We start from the raw sequence: 24,678 nt of genomic DNA, 5'->3' as shown, positions 1-24,678 counted from the left end.
TACAATTTCGGACAATGTTCAAATGAATCCGAGTTCCGGAAGAACCCAAACTTTGCCTTAAAAATCGGCTAATTTGCAATAATTATTTAAATATTAATATTTACCAGGTAGAACAGGCGCCTGCGGTGTTCTGCTGAAGACAAAAATGATTCGCACAACTTCTAAATATTATTTACAATCACACAACATGGCCGACTGACGTCCGACGGCAACCGATCCCAGATAAACGCAAAACTGTACTAAACACACAAAACATTGAATTCCGGAGGTTACACACGTGATAAATATTTAGCGACTAAAACCTATTAACACTATTAATATAATAATATTAACACTAAATTCCAGCAAATACAACACGATAGAACAAATTTACAACACGAAACAGGAATATGTATTTAAATATTATTACTTATCGCACGAAGCAAGAGTTGCGTGCCGGCTACACAACAACTAGGCACACCGACTTTCACTCGCAGGAATATTTTTAGCTAAAACGTGCATCATTGCGCCATCTGAAGTCACTTTTGAGTAGCTCAAGAAAATACAAAGTGTATCAAAAAGTTTGGCGTGTATATGAGGCAGTGAGTGATTGCCTATGTGTCAGTGTATGGTCAGGCACTTTAATGGCATTGACCGTGTGTCACACGTACACGCAACTGCGCATGCACCACCCTACCTAAACGAATAGCAATTTTTACACATAACTCAAAGCTTCAAATGTAGTTGTCGCTAGAATATATCAATTTAAAATAAATGAACTAACTTTTTCAATTTTAGTGCAAATATTCTTCAATTTAGCAATAAATAAACATTATACACTGCATAAATAGTCAATGAAAGTATATATTCGTCATAAAATCACATATTTTCTTTAAAATTGCATCAAATCTCTTCAAAAACTACAAGAAAGCATAAAAAAAATAAAAAAAAGCAAAAAAATTTCAAATGTTACTTCTTTAGTAATTTACTCTTCAATTTACATACATTACAGTTAATAAAAATCGTCTAAATATTCATTCATTCATATTATTATCCGTCGGAAACTACCTCTATCAATGATCAATTTTTGTATAATTGGTTGCCTATGTCAAATGTAGAATATTGAAGAACACCTAACTTCACCCTAACTTCATGACTTAATATCTTTCTTTATTATAGATATCTGTTGTTAACGCTTACAAGAGTTTACACCAACATTTTATTGACACTACTCCTATTCCACAAATATTTTAATACAAATTGATTCATTTTAAACTGAAACATAAAATTGTAATACTAAAACTCAGACAATTTCGTACTACCATTTAAAAAAATTTTACGTATATAATAATAATAATATCAGATTATTGATTATAACCCATATAAATTTGATAATTTTCTATATTAAATTAATGCTATATTGGAAGTTAACGTTTCAATGCGCGGGTTTTTCGTCCTGACGTACGAAAGTGGAATAAAACAGGCGGGCGACCGCGTTTGGCCGCGCGTTTGATGCATGATTGACGATTCGTGACAAATTTTTATGCGCCTTTGCTTATAATAACGAAACGCAACGCTATTACGCCAATAATTAACCGAAGTAATGTACAACGCGCCATCGGAAAGAAATGGGCACGAATTGAAAGAAGAAGAAAAAAAAATACGGTGTATTCGGCGCGACGAAACCGAAAACATCGTCATCGTCGTCAGTCGGAGGCGGCATGTTGCACGATCAATTCGATGGATGACATTAATGGCTGCGAGCCCATCGATCGCGATCACCGGCACGTCGCGCGTCCGCATCGTAAACAATAATACACGCTCGCAGCGGCGCGGATAATAATAATAATGGCGCGATGTACGAAAATAACAAGCGCGCGAATGCTTTCTCTTTCCATAGGCAGCCATCGAGCGCGGTGCGCCGCTGGCACGCTCTACTAAGCTGCTTAGCTGCGTTGCGTGCGCGGATCGGCGCTCGCGCTCACGCGGCTTTGTGTTTTGCGGTGCGCATTCGATGCGGACGATTTTACCAGCGCGAATTTCGTTCGAATCCAGAGCACTCCGAAACACACGAAATTTTTACAAAGGAACCACAGACCATAAGGCACTCTTGTCCATTTTTCAAACAATCAAAACTAGCGCAAATTTTAACTTCAAACTTAAATGTTTATGACACAAATTATGTCTTTAGTAAAAATCTAAAACTGTTTGAAAACAAATTGTCAATATTTGTCAGTTCAGGCAATAAATATCATTATTGCTGTATTCATCTTTAAATGAAAACACATGTTGTGCATACTGCATAGGAAAATTTGGCACTTTTTTTATTGCCTCGAAACATAAACTTTGTCTGCCGGCACACGCATCCCAAATGAAAAGCTAAAAGACGCGCGCAGTGCTCATTCATCGGTGATGCGCGCGCTCTTTTCGCATCTTTTCAATAAAGTCATAAAAACATTGAACACATTGCAAGTTGTTGAAATTGCCGAAGCGAACACGACGAAGAATGCTCACTCAGACGACTCCCAGCCGTACACAATGCGTCGATAGCTCACATAGCTCACATTGTGTGCTCTTCGTCTTCGCATCGCATATGCGCGCCTCGTCCGTATGGAAATAAATGTACTCGTACACTGGTACGTGCGTTGTTTGTATTCCCATACAAATGTGTGCGCGTTGGATGTCTTGTCTCGCTAGCATATCTCTTCGTGTGTGAGCGAGCAAGGCATGGCTAATGGCGGAACTGGGCAACTGGGTCAGTGGGTTACAGCGCCTCGCAGTTGTTGTTGTTGGTCGCGCGGCAGCCGCAGCAGCGTCGGTACCATCTACCAAGGCGGTACCAGAAGACGCGCGAGACTCGTCGTCTTCTTCGGGCTCTTCGGCCAGCAAAAGTATGCTCACATACGCGCTAACAAGCAAAAAGCCAGTTGGTATACATTTTATGCAGGATCGCACTTTGTACATATCTAAAGGATTACAATAAGAAAACAAATTCAAATTTATTGACACATAAAACCCACAAATTGTATCCCCGAAAATAAAACGTATTCTCTTCGACCTTTCGCTGCCATGTGCTGCTATAACTTTTATTGCCGTCCAATCAACTGCATTCACGTAATCAGTAAATATTAAATATAAAATCTCCCAAAATGAAATCGGAAGCAACTGTAACTCAATTTTTTGTTCTCACCGTGCATTTTACAATGTTGTCGGCGCGCTCGTTTGCCATCAGTTATCGAACTATTAACCCCAATAAGAAATTGCTAGTTATACGCCATAAATAAATAGACAATTACCGTGCACCCTGTTTTTTCACCACAACAAGCCAGGCGGCGCTTTGTGCTTCTGGTGTAGCTTTCTAAACGGTTCTTCCCCGCGGTGGTGAGTGCATCATACAGCCCCGTTATTTTATGAAATCTTTTGGTAAACGGTAACATGTTATTACCTCCACCAGCAGGCGGAGAAACCCTTTTGCATCCGTTTGAATATCCGCATTGATTTTCGTTGATTTTTTCTTTTCTTTTGACACCATAAACAGCATTTATTGAAGGATATTATAATATAGCTTTAAAGTTGTTCATAGACACTTCAAATATTATTTTAATAGTTAAACACATTTGATGCGGTCAACTTATTTAACGCCAATTTATTTTATTTAGCAAAAACAAATAAAACAATAGTAGATCACTGGATGAGTACCCAAGTTTCATTAGAGAAGTAGGTAGTTCTACGTGTATTAAATTAATGTAATAAACTTTGAAGATAATTTTTCAACATTTTCTTATCCACGAGGCATCTCTTCATCTGCCTAAGTACAAAGCTAATCATAAGTGATGTGTCTATTAATGCTTAAATGGCATAGGTTTAGTTACCGACCATTCTAATACATCTTAGAAAAGTCATTACCACAATGAATGATGCCTACCTCCGATAAACTCGTTTCATCGTCTCAATTCCGTTCGTACAACGCCATTACTGCAAGAATGCTAGAAATACAAAGTTGAAATGACTACTCGTATGTCGAATATTACTGTACGTCAATTTTTAATTTACAATAACTATGAGTAATTTTAAACTAGTAAAACTCCTAGGTTTATTTTAAAGTTTAGTTTATTGCGGTTTTCCCAAAAGTCGCCAGGAGACGTTTTAACTCCAGTGGCTTTTTACAAAATGCGAACACCAAGATTTATTACACCTGTTGGGAGGCAATTGTGCTCGCATTAACTTCGGTCTACCTTAAATTGGCCGCAAATTGCTACAACTTCCACCTTCGCTGGGCTGGCAGGGGGTGTATTACAATACCACAAATATTGTATATTGCTACCTTTTAAGTCTATAGAAAACGTTGTGTGCATTGTACGCCAATTTGCAATTTCTACGTAGGTGGGTGTAGTGTTGATTTTTTTAAGGTGCAATAAATTTACATTGTGATATACGATGTGAAATAAAGCAGGCGGGTGTTTAAGGCGATGACGTAGGTCGCAGAACAATATAAATTGTCAATTGGCTGCAAGATCTTTAATTGAGTTATCAATCAAATTCATCATAACGAAAATAAACAAGTAAAAGAGCATATTGTTGCCGCCAAGAAAATGCACACGATGAAAAAAAAACCTCCTCCTGGTTAACTCCAACATCGTTCCGCGTTGTTTCTGGTTGCCGCGTTCGAATTTAACGGCATGTCCGGGTAGCCGAAACGAAATTAAAGCGTACGATGCAATAAAACCCGGTCCGGAGCCGGAGCCGAAAAGTGCAAACGAGTGCAAACAAGGGCCGCACGGTTTGACACGCACAACGCAAATATTTTGGCCTCCGGCACAATAAACGCACCAAAGAGCAGAGTCCTGATTCGACACGGACGCTTCTTAAACAGCTCGCGGCGTTCAAGCCCACAGCACCGGTACCTCTTCTCCTCCAAGAAGAATGAGTGCAAGAAGCCAAGTAGCAGGTAGCACCATAAAACAATATAACACTAGGGACGATAGTGACGATAAAATAAGCTAAAAGTGGTGACAAGTGCGGAAATCAATGCAGAGAGCAATAAATCGCAAAGGTGAGGTGGGTTTTGCAATGCGGTCGAATGATCAACCACCGTACAAAATTGGCATGTCCGAGATGCGAGACCAAAGGTAAAATGTCGATTGGACAACAAATTGGACACACGAAGGTGTGCAACAATGCAATCTGCAACCAAACAAACAAACAATCCCACTCGTAGGGCGGTTAACCAAGCAAGTCAAACATGATTCAAATATTCAACTATTTTGTTACACTGCTACACCGTGTTTGTATGTTTTGCATGTGTATAGCTCATACACATTGATGAATACGCTTTGATGAGTTTACTTTTACTCGTGCTCCGAATTATATTGTTGTTACAACAATTAAATAATTAGTGGAAGCTCCGATTTCACTCGTCCATCTATTGGCAGTGTGTAGCTCTATGGTTGTAGTGCGGTGCTGCGGTTTTCGTTCGCGCAGCGTGCGCCCGACGCCGATTTTTTAATTAGATTAAATGCGCGGCACGCTAGATTCGTGGCACGCGAACACCGCGCCGCCACTGATGCACACGCGCATCCCATCCGTGAAAGAAAAGAAACTTGCGCTTTTGCAAGCGCCAGCGAATGCATGCATAGCGTAAACAAATTTCGTAAACGATTCGCGTACAGCGCGCTACTCATGAATGCCTGCGCATCCACCATCGACGAGGTGCATGCGCGTTAGACCAATCGCCAGCATTTTTCTTAATTATAATCGAATCAGTCTTCGGTATTAATATAACGTGCGTGTTAATATACACATTACGTTAATTTATTACCAATTGATTTTTGGATTTATATTATACAGGTTGAAAATTGTGTCCAAAGTTAAAGACTATTTTGAAAATTTGCAATTTTTTTTTAATTTGATCTTATAATAAACAAAATATTAATAATTTGGGTTGTACAATCAAATATCCGTAAAAATGTTCTAAAAATTATTATTTTCTTGTGTTTTAATTATTTTTGAATATTTTTTCATATAGGATAATAGATATTGATAGGTATATAAAACTAAGTCGTGTTAGTTGCAACCTTTGGATTTGTTTTTGCCTAGAATAAGCGAATAACTTATAAAATATTAAAAATGAATGCTTAAAGTAATATTTAAATCTAAAATTCGTTAAAAGGCTTTTTTTGAATTTTTCATTTCTTCAAAATAAAACTGCAATCCTTATTGAATTGGCAAATATCCTATTTTGAACAAGAAAATAAACATTAATTACATTTTTACAAAAAAAAACTTGGGTACGCAGTTGTGGGCAAAAGCTAATTTCTCATATTATAGAAAAATATGAAACACTCAGTAAATTAGTGCGTACCTAGTTATGTTAAAAAATAATTTGTGCATCCAATTTGTAAATATGTATCTTTACACGTTTATTTACACGCGCGCTGATCACTAGCATGGTTGCAACAATAAATTGTAAAATATTCGTGCATGAATGCATTTTTCTTCAATTTCGACACACGAAATTGTATCAACGCCGTGACGCAATCAAAGAAACACGATGAAAAACAACCGCTCTGAAAAATGTGCATAAATTGATTTAAATTTCTTCACTGCGCTGAGCATTGCATTTTTCTTCAACTTTTTTCGCATGCGCTTTACAGAAGCACTTGATGTTTGGCGCTTGAAACCTGCTGTTGGTTGATGTTTGGCTTGGATCGGTCGTAAATGTCGCGATTTCTTTATTAGGCCGAGTGCGCGACTCGTAGAAAGCGCTCGCGGTGTGTATTTTATGCTGCGCGGCCAGTGATGCCCGGTGAAAGAAGTTTACGTTTCGTTTAGGTTCGCGTAGTTTGTGTTTATGCGTTTACATTTCTATATGTTGGTTTGTTCGTGTGTAGGAAGGTGTGCGCGCGGCGTACGAGACTGTGCTGCGAACGAACGGCGAACGGCGACGGGGCGACGTCCTTGCAAGGCCGCGGGACTTCCTAGATTGCAACACATTTCTCTCGATATAATTTCATTCTTATAAATGTATTCAGTTGAAAACACTTGCACCTAACTTGTTAGAAAATTGAGATAAAATTGTGCAAAAACAGCAAATTTCTGCAGATTTTTATTTTTTACTTCAAAATATTTTTGAATTAATATAAATTTATAAAAAAAAATTGATAAACATAAACGACAAGTCATCGTGGTTATTTTAGTTTTAATGAAAAAAAAAACCACTTGTCGCAATATTTTAAAGCTTCTTCATAATATTACTTAATGTTGGATAAAATTCGACAATTTTTGTTAAGATTTGCATGCACTTTGCAATATTACGTAATCCAGGATTAACTTCCAAACGACCCAGCATTAAAGTCACTGACGCCTGTCGTCTGACTAAGTATTAAAGTGTCTAGAGATCTCAACGAGGGAGGAAACGACGAACCCTCACCAAATTATGCAAATATTAAACCGATGCGCCAGATTGTCTGCTTGCAAACATATACTTCGACTAAATTGATTTTTGACAATTAAACAAAACCTTAATAGAATATTTCACTTGAAAATTTCCCGGCAAATTTCAGCTCCGCCGGCGCTCACCATCCGTAACCCATCGCTATAATTCGACTCATTGACATAAATCAAGAACAACGCGGTGCGCACACACGAAATCGTCAGATTTTTCGGCGGCTTCGCGATGCGGGGGCTCCCTCCTTCCAATCGCGCGGACACCGCCGGCTCCGGCCATAACTAGGTTAACACCGCCGAGCACGCGGCCGCCAAGTAGGTATAGAGGTGCCGCGCCGAAGAGAATCTACGACAGGTACAGTTATATATCCCCACCAAGAGGCGAAGACGCGCACCGCTCGCACCTCGCACACGCACACACCGAAATTTTCTGGTGAGGGCATTCCGTCCGCCGAGGAGGCCCCCGAACGGTCGCGCTGCCCAGTATTGCCGATTCCGTCCGCACGGTCGCGTCTTCTTCGCACGGCTCCACGTTCTCCGTGCGCGCAATTCTCGGGGTCGCATCCCCCGCGTAAACCCGCGCCAACCAATGGATTAAAACAAACCATCATCCTTACATACAACTTAAACAAGTGCAAATTTTTCACACCCACACACAACTGTAAAGTTCCGGTATAGTGTTCTAGTTCCGGTTACAGAAAATCAAACAAACAAAAAAAAACAGAAAAAAAGTTGGAACTTTGTTTTTGCAAGCCAGTAAACTTTTATCAAGTGCGTGCGCCGAGTGATGCGTGCCGCAAGGAAGTCATCGCGAGGGACAAAACCGAAACGGTGACCGACTTTTTTTGCGCTCCAAAAAAGAAACCACCATCTCGCGAGTGCAAAGCTCGAGAACTAAGTGTGCACAAAACCCACATACAAATTGGATTTATTTTCGAAGTTTTTTTTTTACCTTATTTCCAAGGATCCCGCAACAGGACACGCACGTAGCAGTGGGCATACAAGACGTGAGTAACCCACACGGGCATAGTATACAACCACAAGGTGCCGGGGCGATGCGCCTTCCGTAAACGCACCGTAAACTACCTTGACCGTGCATGTCGCGGGAAGAATGAACTCTCGTCAAGCGCGCGCTCAGTGAGATTTCCACAAGGACAATGACCTAAATATAATCAGTACCTATAACCAAAAAAAACATACTTAAATTATATTAACAAGTAAATTTTGCAAAAAATAATTTTTTATTTTTTTGGATATTATTTGATGACTCAGAGAATGCGCCCCCAAAAAAACTAGCGCCGAATCTGGGTCGAATCTGTATGCTCGTCCATTGTAGCCGGCGCGCTCTCATTGTAGGTAAATGCGGCTGTTTGATTTATGCACATACATTCCACGCAAGCAGGTTAGAGGTAAACATGACTTGAATATGATTCAATCAACGCGTATCCCTTTAAATTTAATTCGTAATCATCTGAAATTTGCTATAAATTTAAACTTATTGCGCCAAAGATAAATTTCCCAAGTTATGCAAGTCGAATGAATCATTTCTTCGTCACTGACTGTTTCGCTGTCACCAGATTAGGCAACTATTAGCAGAATTAATCAACGTCCTCGTGATAGTTAGATATTCTTCGTTGTGTAGCTGCTTGCATGTTTGCATATCCGTGTTTCGATTTTCACGTCGATGGCTTCCTTGTTCTCTTGTCAAGATGCGCTGCTCGAAGAGATGAGACACACACACGGGGCCTCCGAACCCGGAGTCAGCCGCACACTGACACGCCGCTGCGGCCCCGCCGTGGGGGGCTATGTAGTACACTGACCTACTTTGCTAGCGACGCGCGGCGCGCAGCATACTTGATTCGGCTTTATGGCGAGAGAACCAGCAAGAGCCAAGAACCCACCTCAGCTTCAATCCGAAGCCATACGAAGAGCTCTCTTTGGGATGATGGCTCACGCACGGCACGTACTGCTGCTGCGTTCACGTAATGAACGAAATCAACGAATTTTTATTGCTTAACCAGCTACCTAGGATACCCACATTTAATGCGCGGCTGTAAACTGTACCAACCAGAAAATGTTAACATATTTCAAGATACCAGGTGCAGAGATAAAGTTCATTGTTCTTTGACTTCTTCTCGATGGAATTAATTTACAAACAATGCGCCTGGGACACATTTTAAGACGACACACCTCTTTCGGATACTCGGTGATGTTGTGGCTTGTTTGATAATGCAAATTGACATGATCTATGCCCAGCCTACGATATCTGTAGCAGTGTCTACAGCTTGGCGCAAAGGTGTCACGCCAAAAAAACCGTTAAAGCGTTTTTCAATCGCGAGGTGGGCATCCGATTAGCATACGCTGGAGACGCCGCACGCCTCCACCGGTCGCGCGCGCGCATCATCTAGCAATGTGGAACGAATAACTGTTCGCCGTGCGCGCAATAAGGGCCTGTCAATATTATCCACCCGCATCCGACACTGCTCCACATTGATAAGACGTCCAGTCGCGTGATTTCTATTCTCAGACACGTTGATGCACGCACGTTGGCTTCCCCACTCTTGGTCACTTGTGTGTATAGTGTTTGGAACACACTAGATTCCACTAGGACACTTTCTCTTGGACTCGACATTTTGCATCGTCCACAAATTTACTTTTTGCGCATCACACAATAATATTCCTAACCTTACTAAATTCTTAGTGCAAAACATGTAGTAGATTAGTACAGAGGGCGCTGGAGTAGGTTGTGCAGTGTAGAGATACGATATGGTGTTTTAAAACAATGTCCGTTTGAGGTTTACGTTCGATTGAGATAACATTGCAATGAATACCAACGGCAGCGAGATAAACACGTGAAATAAAAAAAAAAACAGCGCGTTAATTATGTTTGTAGGTCAGTGCGCGAGTCTTCTATCCATGTACGATGTACTGATGTACTATGCGAGCGCACAATAGCGGAATAGCCATTGCGATCCGGTGCGTGCGCCATCGCGCCATTATAAAAAAAAATGAAATTCACTTTCCGTCGCGCCGCGCGCTTTGCCGTGCTAACGGAATCTATTTCGCTAGGAGAGTACAAACACACTCACCGCTTATACGTTGGTATATTTGAAGCAAGCCAGCGCAAAGAGATGTGCCGGTGACGCACCGTATACCGCTATACTTACTGCCTGATGCTGGCTGCGGCTGCGTCGATCAGACCATCATCATCGCGTACATTGTGGCACATTGTGGAACACGAAATCCGCGTGGGTCCGTGCGGAAGTGTGTTAGCAGTATCAGGATCTCGGAGCTCGCGCGTACGAATCTGCGCCAGTGCGCCGGTAACGGTATTCGTACACTTATTCACTTCCACTGCCAGCGAGTGCCTAATTACGATTGTCCTCCACGGGGCTTTTGTTCGTCGGCGCGTTCGTTCTTTAATGGTCCGCGTGCGTTATTAGCCTTTTTTTCAGTTTCCATGCGAAACTGAACTGAACCGCTTGGGCGCTTTCACTGTCGAGATTCACTTGTCGATGTTGCCATTTGACAAATTGAATAGAGCTAAAATGTAAATTGGGTTGCATATTTTTTGGGGTGCAAATTATTTAGATCATTTAAAATTTAAAAAGAATTCAGAAGAGATATAGATTGCATTTCAAAAACAAGGAAACTTTACTGATTTACTGAATATACTGATATTTTAAGAATATATTTGATTTTATGCTGGAATGTTTAAATATTTGATTTTTTAATTATTTGAAGATAGATAGAAACAAATACAAACAGAAATATTGATGTATGTTTTGTTAGTTAAATAAATATTAACAAACTTTACCATTTACAAGTAGGTTATTATTTATTGTAGTATATAATGAGGAGCGCAAGTGGAGCAGATGGTAAACTATTGTTTTGTTGATTAAGAATCAAGTGTAGTATTCTACTTACACATAATATGGTAAAAATGAGTCAAAATATGCTCTACTAGTCTTCAATTATTATATTAATATAATTGTCCTTGTGGAAACTGATCTGAACTGAAATTTATGTGAGAAAAGCGTCTAAGTAGATTTTTTAAAAACCTATTACCAAAATGGTGGGTGCTTGGAAATATTTGTAAATATGTATATATCCGTATCTAATAGGCTGCCCTGGCCAAAATTTCAAAGCCCTGAATTGCCCTCACGCCTGCAGGATGACGCCGGCGAGGATGTAACGAAGGCCGCCGACGCACCACGACGCCCTCCAGCAAGCAGCCTCGCATCCCCGCGCCCCAATCGGCCCATTCACAGGTGTGCCGCGGCTGGCGCACCGGTTGATGGAAACGATGAAGTACCCGAACGTCTCCGGCGGCAGCCAAATGGCGGTGAGCGGCCCGAACGGCGCGCACGGCGTCGACGAGGTGGACTCGCTGTTCGCGTCGGCGTGCTGGCAGAACGCCGCCGCCGACTATATGGACCACAAGATCATTCTCGACGGCACCATCGGCGCGGCGTTGCAGGACGCCGACGGTGAAATCGCCGCCACCAAGGCAACAATGGACGCGCTGGACAATCTATTGTTATCCCAACAGCCTCTGAACACCAGCCTCGCCGAGTTGAAACCGCTGCCGCCTTTTGCCGGCTACACCGCCAATCTTAGCATCAACGGCATCCAAGGCCATCATTATCATGCAATCGCACATCGCCAGCCCGAGGAGAACAACAACACATACAGTAACTACCAGGAACAGAACATTGTTTCCAGTTCAACGTGCAATGCAAGTGCAGATTCAGCAACAGACGTTTCTAACGCTAACAAATCTTTATATTCTGTTGATGAGGTGGTGAAGTTAGGATACGCCGATTGTGGTGTTAATCCTGATGCGGTCGTGTCCAGCGCAAAGATGTACGACGATTGTGGGCATCACAACAGTGCTGATTCAGCCGCGACCATCAAAAGCGAAATAGCAGAATATGACATTTCATCAATTGAAGACATCGCCGCCATTATTGGTTCGGCAATAGCGGATACAACAGTCCCCAACACACAACCTGAAGAAGACCAAGCGGGTTCCAGAGATAGTTGGATGGATCTGGATGCGTGGATAGATGGCGCCTGTGTAGACCAACAAAAAAGTCTCATCATAACCCAAGATGGTCTTTCCGAGTTTGTGATACCCAGCGGTAATGATTTCAAGTCACCGGAATACACCAAACTCCCTCCGCAACAACAACCCCAACATCAACAACAGCCCACGAGTGGGTCCACACTACAAAGTCTCCTCACGCATGGCTATATGCCATTGCTACAGAGTCGTTTACAAAATGGTCCACCGCCTAGCATAAAACAAGAGGTGCCCAGCTCAAGCAGTTATGGCAATGAGTTGATATCCACATCTAGTCCACCGTCAAATGTCGTCTCCACCACGGATAATCTCATGCTCACCGTCAACGGGCGTTTTTTGCCCCAGTACGGCGTGCATGGTGGCGGGGGTGGCATTGACGACCGGATACGCAGTCCTGATATGCTCGGCCAGAACTACCCGCACACGACCACCACCTCCACACCTTCAGCGACGAAGAAGTCACGCAGTCGCGCGCAGAAGAAACAACCGCCCACGCCACAACAACAACAACAACAACAACAGGCTCAGCAACAGCAGCAACAACAAGCAGCCACATCGACGGTATTCGCCAGCGAGCAGAGTCTTGGTCTGCTCGGTAAAGAGAAACCCGTCCATCGGTGCAACATCTGTAATCGCGGCTTCCTCAACAAGAGCAACATCAAGGTGCATCTGCGGACGCACACCGGCGAGAAGCCGTTCCGCTGTGATACGTGCGCGAAGGCCTTCCGCCAGAAGGCGCACTTGCTGAAGCACCAGCAGATTCACAAACGCATCGGAAGGGACTGATCGGCCCTTCTTCGTGCTATAAGGAAAGGTACCTCAATTGTGTATAATTAGAGTTATGTAGAATTCCTATTTAAATACTTGTGGACGATGTGCAATCAAATCTTACGTATCCAGACACAACACCCCCCGCAGCTCTCGCGAACAACGAATCTATCTAGCTCGTAATTCAACCCCGTGTGCATCAGGGGGTCGCCACGATGAGTCACTTCTAATATTTATCACTCCTTTCGCAATTTGTACATAGCGCACCCAACTTAATACGTTAATTGTTTTGTAAATTTAAACGATTGGCACGACACTCACACACACACAAAAACAACCTCAGGTTAGTCAAACGAAAGCAAGGCGCAAAGTGCAACAGAGAGAGAGAGTTTCTTTTTGATGTGATAAACATGCTTAATATTTAAGTGTAAAAATCTGTACAATTCTAACCCTCAACGACCGTCCAGTCTTTTTTTAACAGCCGCGAACACTACCTACTCACACACCGTGTACAAACTAAACGTTTACAATTGCCACGTACTCATACGAGATGGCGTCGCGCCTCGCCGATTGAAATTCATTAATGCAAATTTGATCTCAAATCAATCAATCGCGTGACGACGGCCACAAACGTAAGGAAGATGAAGAGAACAGGCCCGTACTATGCGCCTCAACGTATTGTTTTTTATTGCCAAGCTTCTCTCTGTCCCCCCCACACAATATATATTTTATTTACGCGTTCTGTACATAACCTCTTCTCGCCCGGTCCTTCGTCCCTCAGAAATTTCTATTCGGAAAAAGCGAGCGTGTTTAAATGATGTATAAATAAATCGTGTGATACCATTGTAGATAGTAGCGTGAACCTATTTCGTTTGTAAGATATTTACGGTTTCTTCTCTGCAAAATTCTCCTGCACGAAACACGACAGACTCTACTCTACTCTTTGTTTTTAATCAAATGTTATTTATTGATGAAACGACGAACGACGATTTTTTGTAAATAGCAACTTACTTTTAGGTAATTTATTCTTATAAACGTAAACGTTAAGCGCAAATAAAAAATGTATGAATATATTCTATATGAAGAGAAATGGCATAATGCTGATGGCAAAAGAGACACGCGTATTGTTAGTTATTTTTTGTAACAAATCTCTTTTCGTAGATAGGATTTCTAAGCTTATTTTTGCATATATTAGTTAAATGTATTACGATTGTTATAATTTTATTTGTTGATTATTAATTAATGATGTCAATCGATGTTGTATTATAAACACCATTATTTTTAATACGAAATGCGACAGCAATTTTCTTTTTACATTAACGTAGATTTCACTACAAATTAATCACTAACCATAAATGAATTATTCATTATTTGCTTTTTTTTTTCAGTAATTTGGTGAAGTGAGGTTAAATTAGAAAAATCTAACCTCTCCTTTTTCTTGCATCGGGTAATTATGTAAACGATACTAATCTTGAGTTGATTGACGGCTATATATTTATGATTTATTACTCGTGAGCGCTGAATGTCTTGCAATTAATTTTATATTCTTGGTTGTTTTCCCTCCCATTTCACATTTTGCATTCTTCGTGTTTAATCACTGTTGAAAAACAATATATGTTCATGCTAATTTGTTTGCAGGCACTTTGACTAATTCGAAACTATTCGCTGTCATAAATTCCACCATTTGTGTCACAAAAATTACAGCTAATTAATTTCGATGCAAATTAAAAGTTAAAAGCAATTTTCCGTAAGTATCCGTCGGTGTATCTCGTCGGCGTCTTGTTAGTTACAGTTTTGATTCGAAATTCGAGAAGTAGAAATTACCCATCAATTAGAAACATGCGGCTTTCCGAATTAATTAATTAATCAAATGTTAATTGGGCGCGCCGCACACTGATTTCACTCATGAGACGTTTATTAAAGATGCAAATCGCCGCGACGTGATAGGAAGTGAACAATTTGTACGATTTCGGTTTTGTGGGATTACGAAGAGATCAAGAGGAAGCTGCGGCCGGGCCACGCCGAAAAAGACGCAGCGGAGACCTTTAACATTTGGCGCGCAAGCAGCGTGCGCGCGCGTGATGTTATCGTTTCCACGTCCTCGATCCGCGCCGCAGCCGTCGCCGCCGTCGTCGTCGTCGATCTCGACCCTCTTTCGCGGCAGACGCGCCGCGATGCGATGTGTGTCGCGTTCTACTTCCGCGGTGCCGAAGTGAGAATATCTATTGCGCGCGGTGTTTATCGCCGTCGAAATCAAACATGTTCGGAAATCGCAAAATGGCCGCCCGACCGCTGCCATTTGCGCATCGCATTGTGCGAATTGTGCACAATCGCGGCCATTTCAACCATTGACACAAAAACAAAATGGCTGCCACAGGTGTCTTATTTTCTTTTGAATTGTAGATGAATGGTAATTCTAAAAATGGCCGCCATAATTGATACTATGACATTGAAATAATATTCATGATGGCGACCACTTTTTCTACAGTTTCCATGTCACAATATGCACTGGTATTCTGTTTGTTCTCTAGGGAATGTCGATCGGATCGCCGCCCGATGGGAAGAAGGCCACCTAATAATCGACAAACAGCGCGCACTGGCAATTAGCGATTTCGTCGTGCGTTCGCGCTTCGACAGGGAAACAAAAGTGAATTGCGAACCGTTAGGCATTGTCTTCGCGAGCGCGCTAATCAGGTTGCGAACCGAATTCGTCGCTCGGCAAACAAAGCGGCGGACCGCATCAAGAAACACCCAGTATAAATTAACATTAATGCATTCGTCGATTTGCAAAACGCCACACGGTGCGCCAAAAACGAAAGAAAGAAGCCATTCGCAATCGCAATATTTATATAAACTTTCTTTCGCGCCGGTTTGTCGTCGCGGCGGTTTTGTACGTCGCGCTACCACGTCGTTGACCCACTTGTAGAACCGGCCGCGAAATTTCTTCGTGCCGCTTCTTCTTCTCGTACGCGCGCTGCGGCGCAAGACGTCGTCGTCGTCCGTCTAGCTTCGCCTTGCCTCCGCGCCGAGTCAAGTTTAATGCCAAGTTGAAATGTCATCGTCGTGTGTTTATTTAAATTCAAGTCGAATAAAGTAATACGCGCGGCGCACACACAATGCTTGCTTTCGTTGAGGCGTTCGTGTGTAGTGCGCGCGCACGCGCTCGTGTTGGTGCGCTGGGTAGGTAGGTAGGTAAAGAGCGTGTAAGGAGAAATTGCTGGCCTTGTTACTTGACCTAGAAACTGAAGCGAGGCATAGATGCGATGCGCGACGCGCGCGCTCGTTCGCCGTCCGTGAACAACGACGTGATGTCGTCCGCCTGCTTATAAGGCGTTCGCCGCGCTTCAGCTTACTTTACACACAAGGACGCCGCGCGCAGCTTTTTACTTTTCGCATTTTTGCACAAAACGCACAACACATGCTTCGACTATTTTCTTACCACTGATGATAATGATAATGATTCATCACACTTATGACAACTGTTTGTACCTCCTACATATTATTTATATTTACATATTTTTAACTTCTTTTTCTTCCGCCTTCGAAATTCTTTAACGGCATCATCCTAGACAATACATCTTGTACATACATAAAAATCAAATCCAAACTATAACATATGTTTTAAAAAAGTAACCAAACGTTCATCTACATTCGCGCGGCTTCGAAAACACGCGCAAGGTGTGGAAATCTATGTCTCTATGTGTACCAACACGGTACGAATAATGATAAACCAACCGCTGATTGAATATCCTAGAGTCCTAGATGATGACACTGACTTGTCTTCTTCCGCACTTTTCAAATTAATCCGATGTGGTTGGGTGTCTTCAAATTTCTCTCAGCAAATGTCAAAAATGCGAATGATAAATTTAGCACCATTTTAAAAAACGAATCCGGCTAAAATGCGTTTCACTGATTTAGTCTTCCAGTCCGGGAATCGGTGGTTGATTCATCTCCAAACGTGCTCGTTTGCTTTGACTGCCGGGTGGCGGTGATTTGTTACGTTTCAGTGATGGCGGTGGTGGTTCCACCTCGCCCAACATCTCCGCCGCCTTCTTGATGAGATCCTCCTCCGATAGGGAACTGAGAACACCGCCACCGGAAGGTTTAGATTCTTCCGGCTTCAATAATGGCGGAGGTGATGTGAAGGACATCGGAATCGAGGGTACTGGCGAATCGGCAGCAGGGGATCCACTGGCGACCGTTCGCGCGTTCAACTTGGGAAGCATCAAGGGTATCGTCAAATCAGTCGAGGATCCACTCAAAGTCATACCGGGTGTTTCGGGCTGAGAAGAACAAATAAATAAAATTACAATGAATACAACTACAATTGATTATTTTATGAAATTTATATGTACCTGATATTCTGGGGTGTCTCCTTTACTACCTATACTTTTAATACTCTCCAAAATCTGTTGTAAATTGCTAGGTAGCGCAATGTTTGCAAGACTCGTCGACTCCAAATCTGAACTGCCGCTGGAACACACCAGGTCCTTGGAGACTTTATCGATTTCCGCCTTTTGAGCAGCAATCTTCTGATCCAATTCGGCCATTTTTTGTTCCAGTTCCAGACTGTTGGATGGTAATGAAGGTGTAACTACATCCAAACCTAAATAAAAATGGCACAATAACAAAAAAGTTCAAAACTTTTTACAAAAAACAAATCTAACCTGGTATTCCTTCAAATTTATTTGTAAACGGTTCAAAGTTTGCTGGCATGCTAGTAATACCAGTATCCAAGAAGGAACTTCCTTTAACACCTCCGCTAAGCAAACTACTTAAATCCGAAGAATTCAACTGTTTGCCCGGTTCCTGAATTGAATCAGGATCCGAATCCGCAGGCGAATACGGTTCATCCATATCCTCTTCATTTTCCTCGGGTACATCAACGGCCGGCACGGGTAGTTTCACCCTTGGATCAACCCTCGGAATAGTTGGTGGAGGAGTATAGGAGCGTGATGTCGAAGGAGGCGGCGGAGTACCACCGCCCCGATTAGTAACTATTTCAACTCGTACTCGTTTCGCGTTACTATGCGTCGGCGTATCCACCGTTCTCTTGCGTTTGTCTCTTACAATCACACCCACAAGTAAAGATGGTCGCCCTTCTTCAAAACCAGGTCCGGTTAATGGCAACAATGCCTCGGGGATAGCACTATGTGCGGTCAACGGAAGAATATAAAAGTCCTTCACGCGTTTATTCACGCATTTCACCACCCCGAGACGCTGCCGAATCGACAGATACGAATACAACGAAAGGTAAGCGTTACGTTCTTCCATTGTGGTCGCCGTTAACCTCAAAACCGATATCGATTTACTGTTCGACGTCTTCATTTTGCCAATGTATTCCCACACTGTGGTCGGCGAAATACGACCGACAATATCTAAAGATTTCGGTAGTTCTTCGCCGAGTCCGGCACAATCGCCTGTCACTTCGTACGCATTGATAGCAATGTGCGCGACATCTATCATGTTGATTGCGCCTTTCCACAAGGGTTCTTGTCCCATGGGCTCTTCTGGAATCGTTTTTTGTGATTCCTTTTCGGGTTCTTTTTCAAGAATTTCCACCGCATCGGGTTTCTTTGACGAATCATCAGCTTCAGGAACTCGGGGAGGTGTTGGTATCGTTACCGTAGAACTGGGTTCGTGATCACTATCGCTCTCAGGCAAGGAAGGCGGTGCTACCGGTTCAATAACTGGTGTTTGCACAACTTCCTCTGTCTTCCATAATTTATCCTCCAATGGCGGTACAATTTGCTTATCAACGAGTTGCTCCAAAATCTCCTTCGATTTTTTATCCAACTTCTCAGTGTTGATAGTCTTTTCTTTCTTCTCCTCTTCCTTCTTATGCCTGGAGCTTTTATGTCGTCGCTCTCTGTCCCTATCTCGGTCTCGATGTCTATCACGACTCCTGGATCTTCTTCGATCACGATCTGAATGTCTAGATCGGTCCCGACTCCGTGAGCGTTTCTTCCTATCCCTGTCTTTACTTTTACTGCGCTGCTTATTGTCCTTCTCCCGACTTGATTTCCTGTCCTTATCCCGGCGATGTTTCTTTTCTTCATCGTCTTCCGGTTCCGGCAACCCACCGGCTTCTGGTACTGGATTCGCTAGGACATCACCGACTGCATCCTTAGCGCGATCGTCCTCGAACACAGTTTCGCCCTTGTGAGTCTTGAATACATACTGCCTGCTGCAGTTCAACAACTCCAGCTCAGACTTCTTAATCATATCCAGTTGATGTTTAGTTTCACGCTCTCTCCAGAGCGCCAACTCTTGACTGGCGAGATCATCATGCGATAGTCTTACTAATTGATACGGATTGACAGACTTTTCGCAAATTCTTCGCCAAAGCGTCTGATTTTTCGGGTCCTTAATGTTAAATATTAAACTTCTGTATTTGTTGCGATACTTTTGGCCAGTATCAGCAAAACACCTATACAATTGAGACTCGATTTCATCGGAAACCTCCTTTAGTTCATCATCGGACAACTTTAAATCTTCAACGTTCTTCAGACGATTCGATAATTGCTCGAAGAATGTCTTCCGTACAGTTTCGCGTAGATTTTCTTGTTTTGGTTGATGACTTGATTCAGCCGCTCTTGCCCTTGGTGTTTTTTGCGGCACAACTGGTTCTTTTTTAGCTACTGGTGTCGTTACTTTAGCCACAGGTAGTTTATTAAGCACCTTTTGTGGAGCTGTTGATTGCGAAACTTTTAGTTTTGGCTGTTCGTCACCAGAGCGTTGTACCTGTAATGTGCTCTGTTTACTTACAAGTTTTAAACCTGGAATCGGCGTACCCTGTTTGTTCTTCACCGACGCGTTAAGAATGACAGGTTTATTATTCGATTGTGCTTTCGGTAAATGCGGTAGAACACCAACATTGACACCCTTTTTCTGTACGGCCAATGAAACGCCTTGATTCCCTGTATTTTTAATGATTTTCAGTTTGGATTGCGTTAATTGCCCGCTGGTGGGTTTTGTCACTTTGGCGACAATCTTATCAGACGATCGCACGGCTTCATAGGCAGGATTTTCCGATAACCATTTGTCTAAGTTGGCAGCACTGGGCGCTTTCGTGCCCGTCAAGAGTTGACCGGTTTTTCTGTTAAACACAATCACCTTTTCCACACCTTGCGCATGTTTTAAAATGCATTGGTCACTGCAGTAAATCGAACTGCTTCTCGAAGGTTTCCCACAGACAACGCATCCTGGTTTTTTGTCACTCGTCGGTACCGCCGTATTTGCGTCTTTTGTTTTCTCGCGTTCCGGTTCCTTTACTGTAGAAGAGTCTTTTCTGCCTGTACTGACGCGATTTTTCGATATTGTTGTTGTTGTTGAAGATGTTTTACTGGCATTAGATTGTTTCGACTTGACAGTAGAGGCACTGCTCTCAGTCGAAGTGCGCGAAGCTTTCCGCATGCGGCGAATCGCAGCCGCGGGCCTCTTAAGCGTTGGATCCTTACAATATACGCACATCCACTCCTTCCCCTGTTGCTCCATTGTGTGACCCATTGCCTTTGTCACATTGACGCATTTGCCATGATACCATTCTTCGCAAGTATCACAGCAGATCATAAAGCGATTATTGTGGGGTTGGTTACAGATACACCACAATTTATTCGGATCGTCGTCGGACTCGGCGTCCTCGTCTTCATCATCTTCCTCTTCTTCGTTTGCGCTGGAATCCAGCTCTTCGCCGGACACGTGCTGATCGTCCAGTGGTTTAATAACGGGTCTATTAAAAAACATTAACAATATTATAAATAAAAACCGCAACAATTTCAATTTAATTTCAAAAAAATACTTACTTTGGCTTAGATGGAGTTGGCGTAGCCGCGGGGGTTTTCTTGTTCCGACTCCTTGTTGTCGGGCGCTCAATCGGAGGAATCACGACGATTCTACCATCCGGGCGCACAATTTGCGTTCCTCCGCTGACAGTATTCGTTTGCGACGGAGAATGCACATCGGACTGCGGGAAATATTCACACATTTACAAATCAACCCACAAAGAAGACAATCATTCGGCAGAGGCAAGCAAAATTTCAAATATTCCCGCCGTACAAATTTTTCACCTCCCACCTACTAACCTTAAATTTTTAAGGTTATCGTCGAACACACATGCCAAACGCACGACAACAACCCAAAATAAAATAACGAAAACAACAACACATAAATCGAAAGGAGGATTTCATTATATCACAATAAGGTTTAATTATGACGACCTGTCATTTGGTAAAATTAAGTATATTTATATAGATATTTACCTGCTGCAATTCACCAGACAAACCCTGACTTGAGTCAGGCTCACTAGCCGCAGACACATTCAAACTGTCTAGCACATCATTTGCATGTAAGTGACTCGCGGTGCCCGCGTCAAGATCAAGATTGCCGTCCGTCAACGATTTGTCAATGACATTTTGCAACTCGGTGTTGTTATCAACCAGTGACTGCGCCACCTGATACAGGATATCCTCCGATATAAGATCTGTATTAATATTATCCAAGATACTCTGGTCCAGGTCCAAAGCAGCAGCATCAATATTCATGCTGGCGTTGGGGTCGTCATGCTGGTCGGGCTCCGCTTCCGCCAGTACGGATGCGATGAATGGCTTGTTACCCTCGGAGTGGATCATTGTGCGGATATCTTCGGCGCTTGGCAGTGGCTCAAGTTGATCTTCATTAATAGACTCATTCGATTCGGAGAAGTCCGTAACGGACACCTGCTCTTCCTTAGGTCTTACATCTTTCGTCGGTGAAGGTGGAGATGCAGTTGGACTTCCAACTGGAGTTTTCTTTGTGTCTTTGTTATCGAGACTCAGTCGGCGCGAAACTACCGTCCGTTCATCCATACTCTGACGCTTCTTTTCCGAATTGGACTTTGAACGGGAATCTGGCGAAATTTTTGCCGGTTTTGACGCGGATGGTGAAGTCGCTGTAGGCGACTTCTCCGCATCTTTACCAACCCGTCGGATTATATCCGGCGTTGAAAACAGCGCCATGTCATCGGGCATGGGTGCATTTTGTTTAACCTTTTTGTCTTTTTTAGGTGGCGAAAGTATTAATTTCTTATCATTACTTGGTGTTGACACAGTCTGACTTTGTTGACCTGCTGTTGTTGTAACTGTCTTTTGCACTGATTCCTCTTGCGGCTTCACTTGCGCTTTTTTCTCTTCAATTACCTCGACTTTTTTAACTGGCTTTGTTGCTACCTGATTATTTATAGACGGTTTAGCCGAAACATCATTTTTAATTGGTTTTGTTTGGTTTGCATCCACATCAGTCTTCACCACTTGCTGGGGTGTTGTTACAGTTGTATTGGTTGGAGTTACAAGTAGTTTAGGTTTCTTGAACACTTTCTCCGTGGCCTTTTCCTTCAACAAACCTGCATTAATCATCCGCTGTTTCTCCTTGCTGTTAACGAATATCGTCTGTTTGCGGCCGTTGACAATCTTTGTGATTTTCGTGAGTGGTTCATTGGTGAGTTGGGGATCAAGACTGCCATCTTCAAGCATGCTGAGGGTTTGCGCCAAATCATCAGCCATATCAATTCCGGCCGGAACATGAGACGGTGATGTGAATGGTGTGTAGTCATGATCCATTTTGAAGTTGTATAAGGTCCTAGCTATTTCACTCATCTCGCGTGGATCTACAATAAATGCGCGTTTAGAATAATTTGCTTTTGAGTTGAATAATTAAGCAATGACATACCATCCATTTCATCTTTATTTACATATGTTAAACTATCCATGATGATATTAACTTCACCAGCATCAACTTTCTTCATTGTCATTAGATTAATATCCATACTTGCACAATTACCTACAAACAACATGAAAGGTTAGATTTGTTTCTGATGCTGTGTAGTGTTACTTACTTAATATTTGTTTGACTGTTTCCTTGTCAGGGGTGACAGAGCCATCAGGCCTCACCAGCAGTGTAAGTGGTTCATTAGCATTGTCTTCAATTATACGAAATTTACTGCTAGACATGCTGAATGCCCAAAATTAATAATTCTGAAAAGTAGAAAATATGAATGAATAAAGTGGTAAATGCATCTTGGGTTGAGTGTATATGCTCCTCAAGCTCAAATATATCACACCACGCCAAACGAATGATTGATGATATTTTCGTTCCGATATAGATGCACATAGTATTTTTATACCTAAATCAACAGCGTCGGGTAATCCACGATGGTCACATTTGTTCGTTTGTTGGGCGTCACTGTCGACACGCGGTGATCGCCTCCTGGACGATCAAATGCACTTTCCGAAACGAATCGATCACAACAGCATATCACACGCGGGTCGCTGGACTGCGGACGCCGCTGCGACGGGTTTGCGGCGTTTCGCCGACGATGCGAGCGTATTATTGGTCGGTGTCGGCACGAGCGGGTTTCGTTCGCAAACGACGCCTTCGCCGAAACGCGCGCGATGCGCACACCACGCACGGATAATCCTCACTTGCGGCGCGGAGTTATCGCCCCGCTGGGCGCAATTGCGAACATCCTGCTTCACCAACGACAATGCGATACCTGGATATGCCTCGATTTTGCGTGCGAAAACGCGCGGCGTACTTTGGGAGCGATTGCGGAAGGGCATCGGGCGAACGACTAGCATTGAGTTCCAAACGTCAACGACGCCACTACAGCGATCGGTATTACCGACATTACAGGAATCCGTAATGCGTTACCGACATTTAATGTATGGTGTTTTCTAAAAACGTAAAGTTTTAAAACTTTAAACGTTTAAAAGAAGGATTGTATCACAGCAGAAACAAAAAAGCATTATTTAAAATAAGTTAGTTTCATGATATTTCAATTGATAAAGTTGTGAAACCTGATGCAAGTAAAGTCATTGTGTAATTATTCGGAGTTTCTGCGGTTCTTGCAATGTCACCTCTGTCAGAATCGCAGAAAGCGCGCGGGGGGGCGTCGCAGGATGCTAGCAGAGAGCACGAGCAGGGAACGAGTGCAGAGACGGACGCGACGGACGCGCAAAGATATAAAAAAGATCATGTCGGGAGCGTCGTCGACGGTAGGCAAGCAGCGGGCGGTGTAGGCGCAGCCGGGTGCGCGTCCGGCGCGCGGAATGAGCTATTACACAGCGGCGGGCGTGGGCGGCCCGAGCAGCGGCGTCTGTGGCGGCAGGTACGGTGGCGGCAACATTTCTCCCGTCGAGGAGGAATCCACCGACGGCAGCGATGAGGAGACGGAGCCGGCGAGATCGTTTCACCGCCGTCTCTCCACCAATCGAGATATCCAATGTTCGGTATGTGCATTCCTGCCTGCCGTTTTCGAGGGCGTTATTTGCGTACATTTTGAATTGGCTTTTGATATTTTTATCGCCAGTGCGGCGCTCCGATTCGTCGTTGATTCGCATGAGTTTTCGTTAAAAAGCAGTTGT

General features: G+C 43.0%; 3 protein-coding genes across 4 annotated transcripts in view; 2 read left to right on the top strand and 1 right to left on the bottom strand.

The window, feature by feature from the left end:
- The first annotated feature begins 7,932 nt into the window (after positions 1-7,932).
- Positions 7,933-14,571, top strand: ich (zinc finger protein ichor). Its single transcript, XM_065306886.1, has 2 exons — positions 7,933-8,432; positions 11,599-14,571. Exon 2 carries the CDS (start codon positions 11,723-11,725, stop codon positions 13,295-13,297), a length of 1,575 nt encoding a protein of 524 aa, XP_065162958.1. The 5' UTR covers positions 7,933-8,432; positions 11,599-11,722; the 3' UTR covers positions 13,298-14,571.
- A 2,190-nt stretch (positions 14,572-16,761) lies between these two features.
- On the bottom strand, positions 16,762-23,891 carry LOC135795268 (PHD finger protein 3-like). The gene is made up of 8 exons (XM_065306884.1): positions 23,439-23,891; positions 23,151-23,289; positions 22,985-23,095; positions 21,541-22,922; positions 21,085-21,245; positions 17,947-21,011; positions 17,635-17,885; positions 16,762-17,562 (listed from the first exon to the last, which is right to left on the bottom strand). Exons 2-8 carry the CDS (start codon positions 23,263-23,265, stop codon positions 17,194-17,196), a joined length of 5,454 nt encoding a protein of 1,817 aa, XP_065162956.1. The 5' UTR covers positions 23,266-23,289; positions 23,439-23,891; the 3' UTR covers positions 16,762-17,193.
- Positions 23,892-24,204: 313 nt separating this feature from the next.
- LOC135795942 (diacylglycerol kinase eta) overlaps positions 24,205-24,678 on the top strand; it is a 35,111-nt gene continuing 34,637 nt past the window's right edge. For both annotated transcript variants that reach the window (XM_065307772.1, XM_065307771.1), the window contains exon 1: positions 24,205-24,543. In XM_065307772.1, the coding sequence (XP_065163844.1) occupies positions 24,364-24,543 (180 nt within the window). In that variant the 5' untranslated portion in view covers positions 24,205-24,363. The remainder of the gene's footprint in view (positions 24,544-24,678) is intronic.

Source organism: Atheta coriaria, unplaced genomic scaffold, assembly GCF_025399875.1.
Source record: "Atheta coriaria isolate IRGN ID8LTWV9N9 unplaced genomic scaffold, Caltech_Dcor_3.1 hic_scaffold_7_pilon, whole genome shotgun sequence".
In the NCBI taxonomy this organism is placed as follows: domain Eukaryota; kingdom Metazoa; phylum Arthropoda; class Insecta; order Coleoptera; family Staphylinidae; genus Dalotia; species Dalotia coriaria.
Note: the sequence above shows the minus strand (reverse complement) of the source record. Positions and strands in the feature narration are given on the sequence as shown.

What these genes read in the sequence shown, in the direction of transcription:
- ich (XM_065306886.1), top strand. Translation starts at nt 11,723, where the DNA reads ATGGAAACGATGAAGTACCCGAACGTCTCCGGCGGCAGCCAAATGGCG.
- LOC135795268 (XM_065306884.1), bottom strand. Translation starts at nt 23,265, where the DNA reads ATGTCTAGCAGTAAATTTCGTATAATTGAAGACAATGCTAATGAACCA. An exon ending in AACAGTCAAACAAATATTAA is followed by an intron (nt 23,096 to 23,150) that starts GTAAGTAACACT and finishes TGTTGTTTGTAG; the next exon opens with GTAATTGTGCAAGTATGGAT. An exon ending in CCAACTCCATCTAAGCCAAA is followed by an intron (nt 21,012 to 21,084) that starts GTAAGTATTTTT and finishes GTTTTTTAATAG; the next exon opens with ACCCGTTATTAAACCACTGG.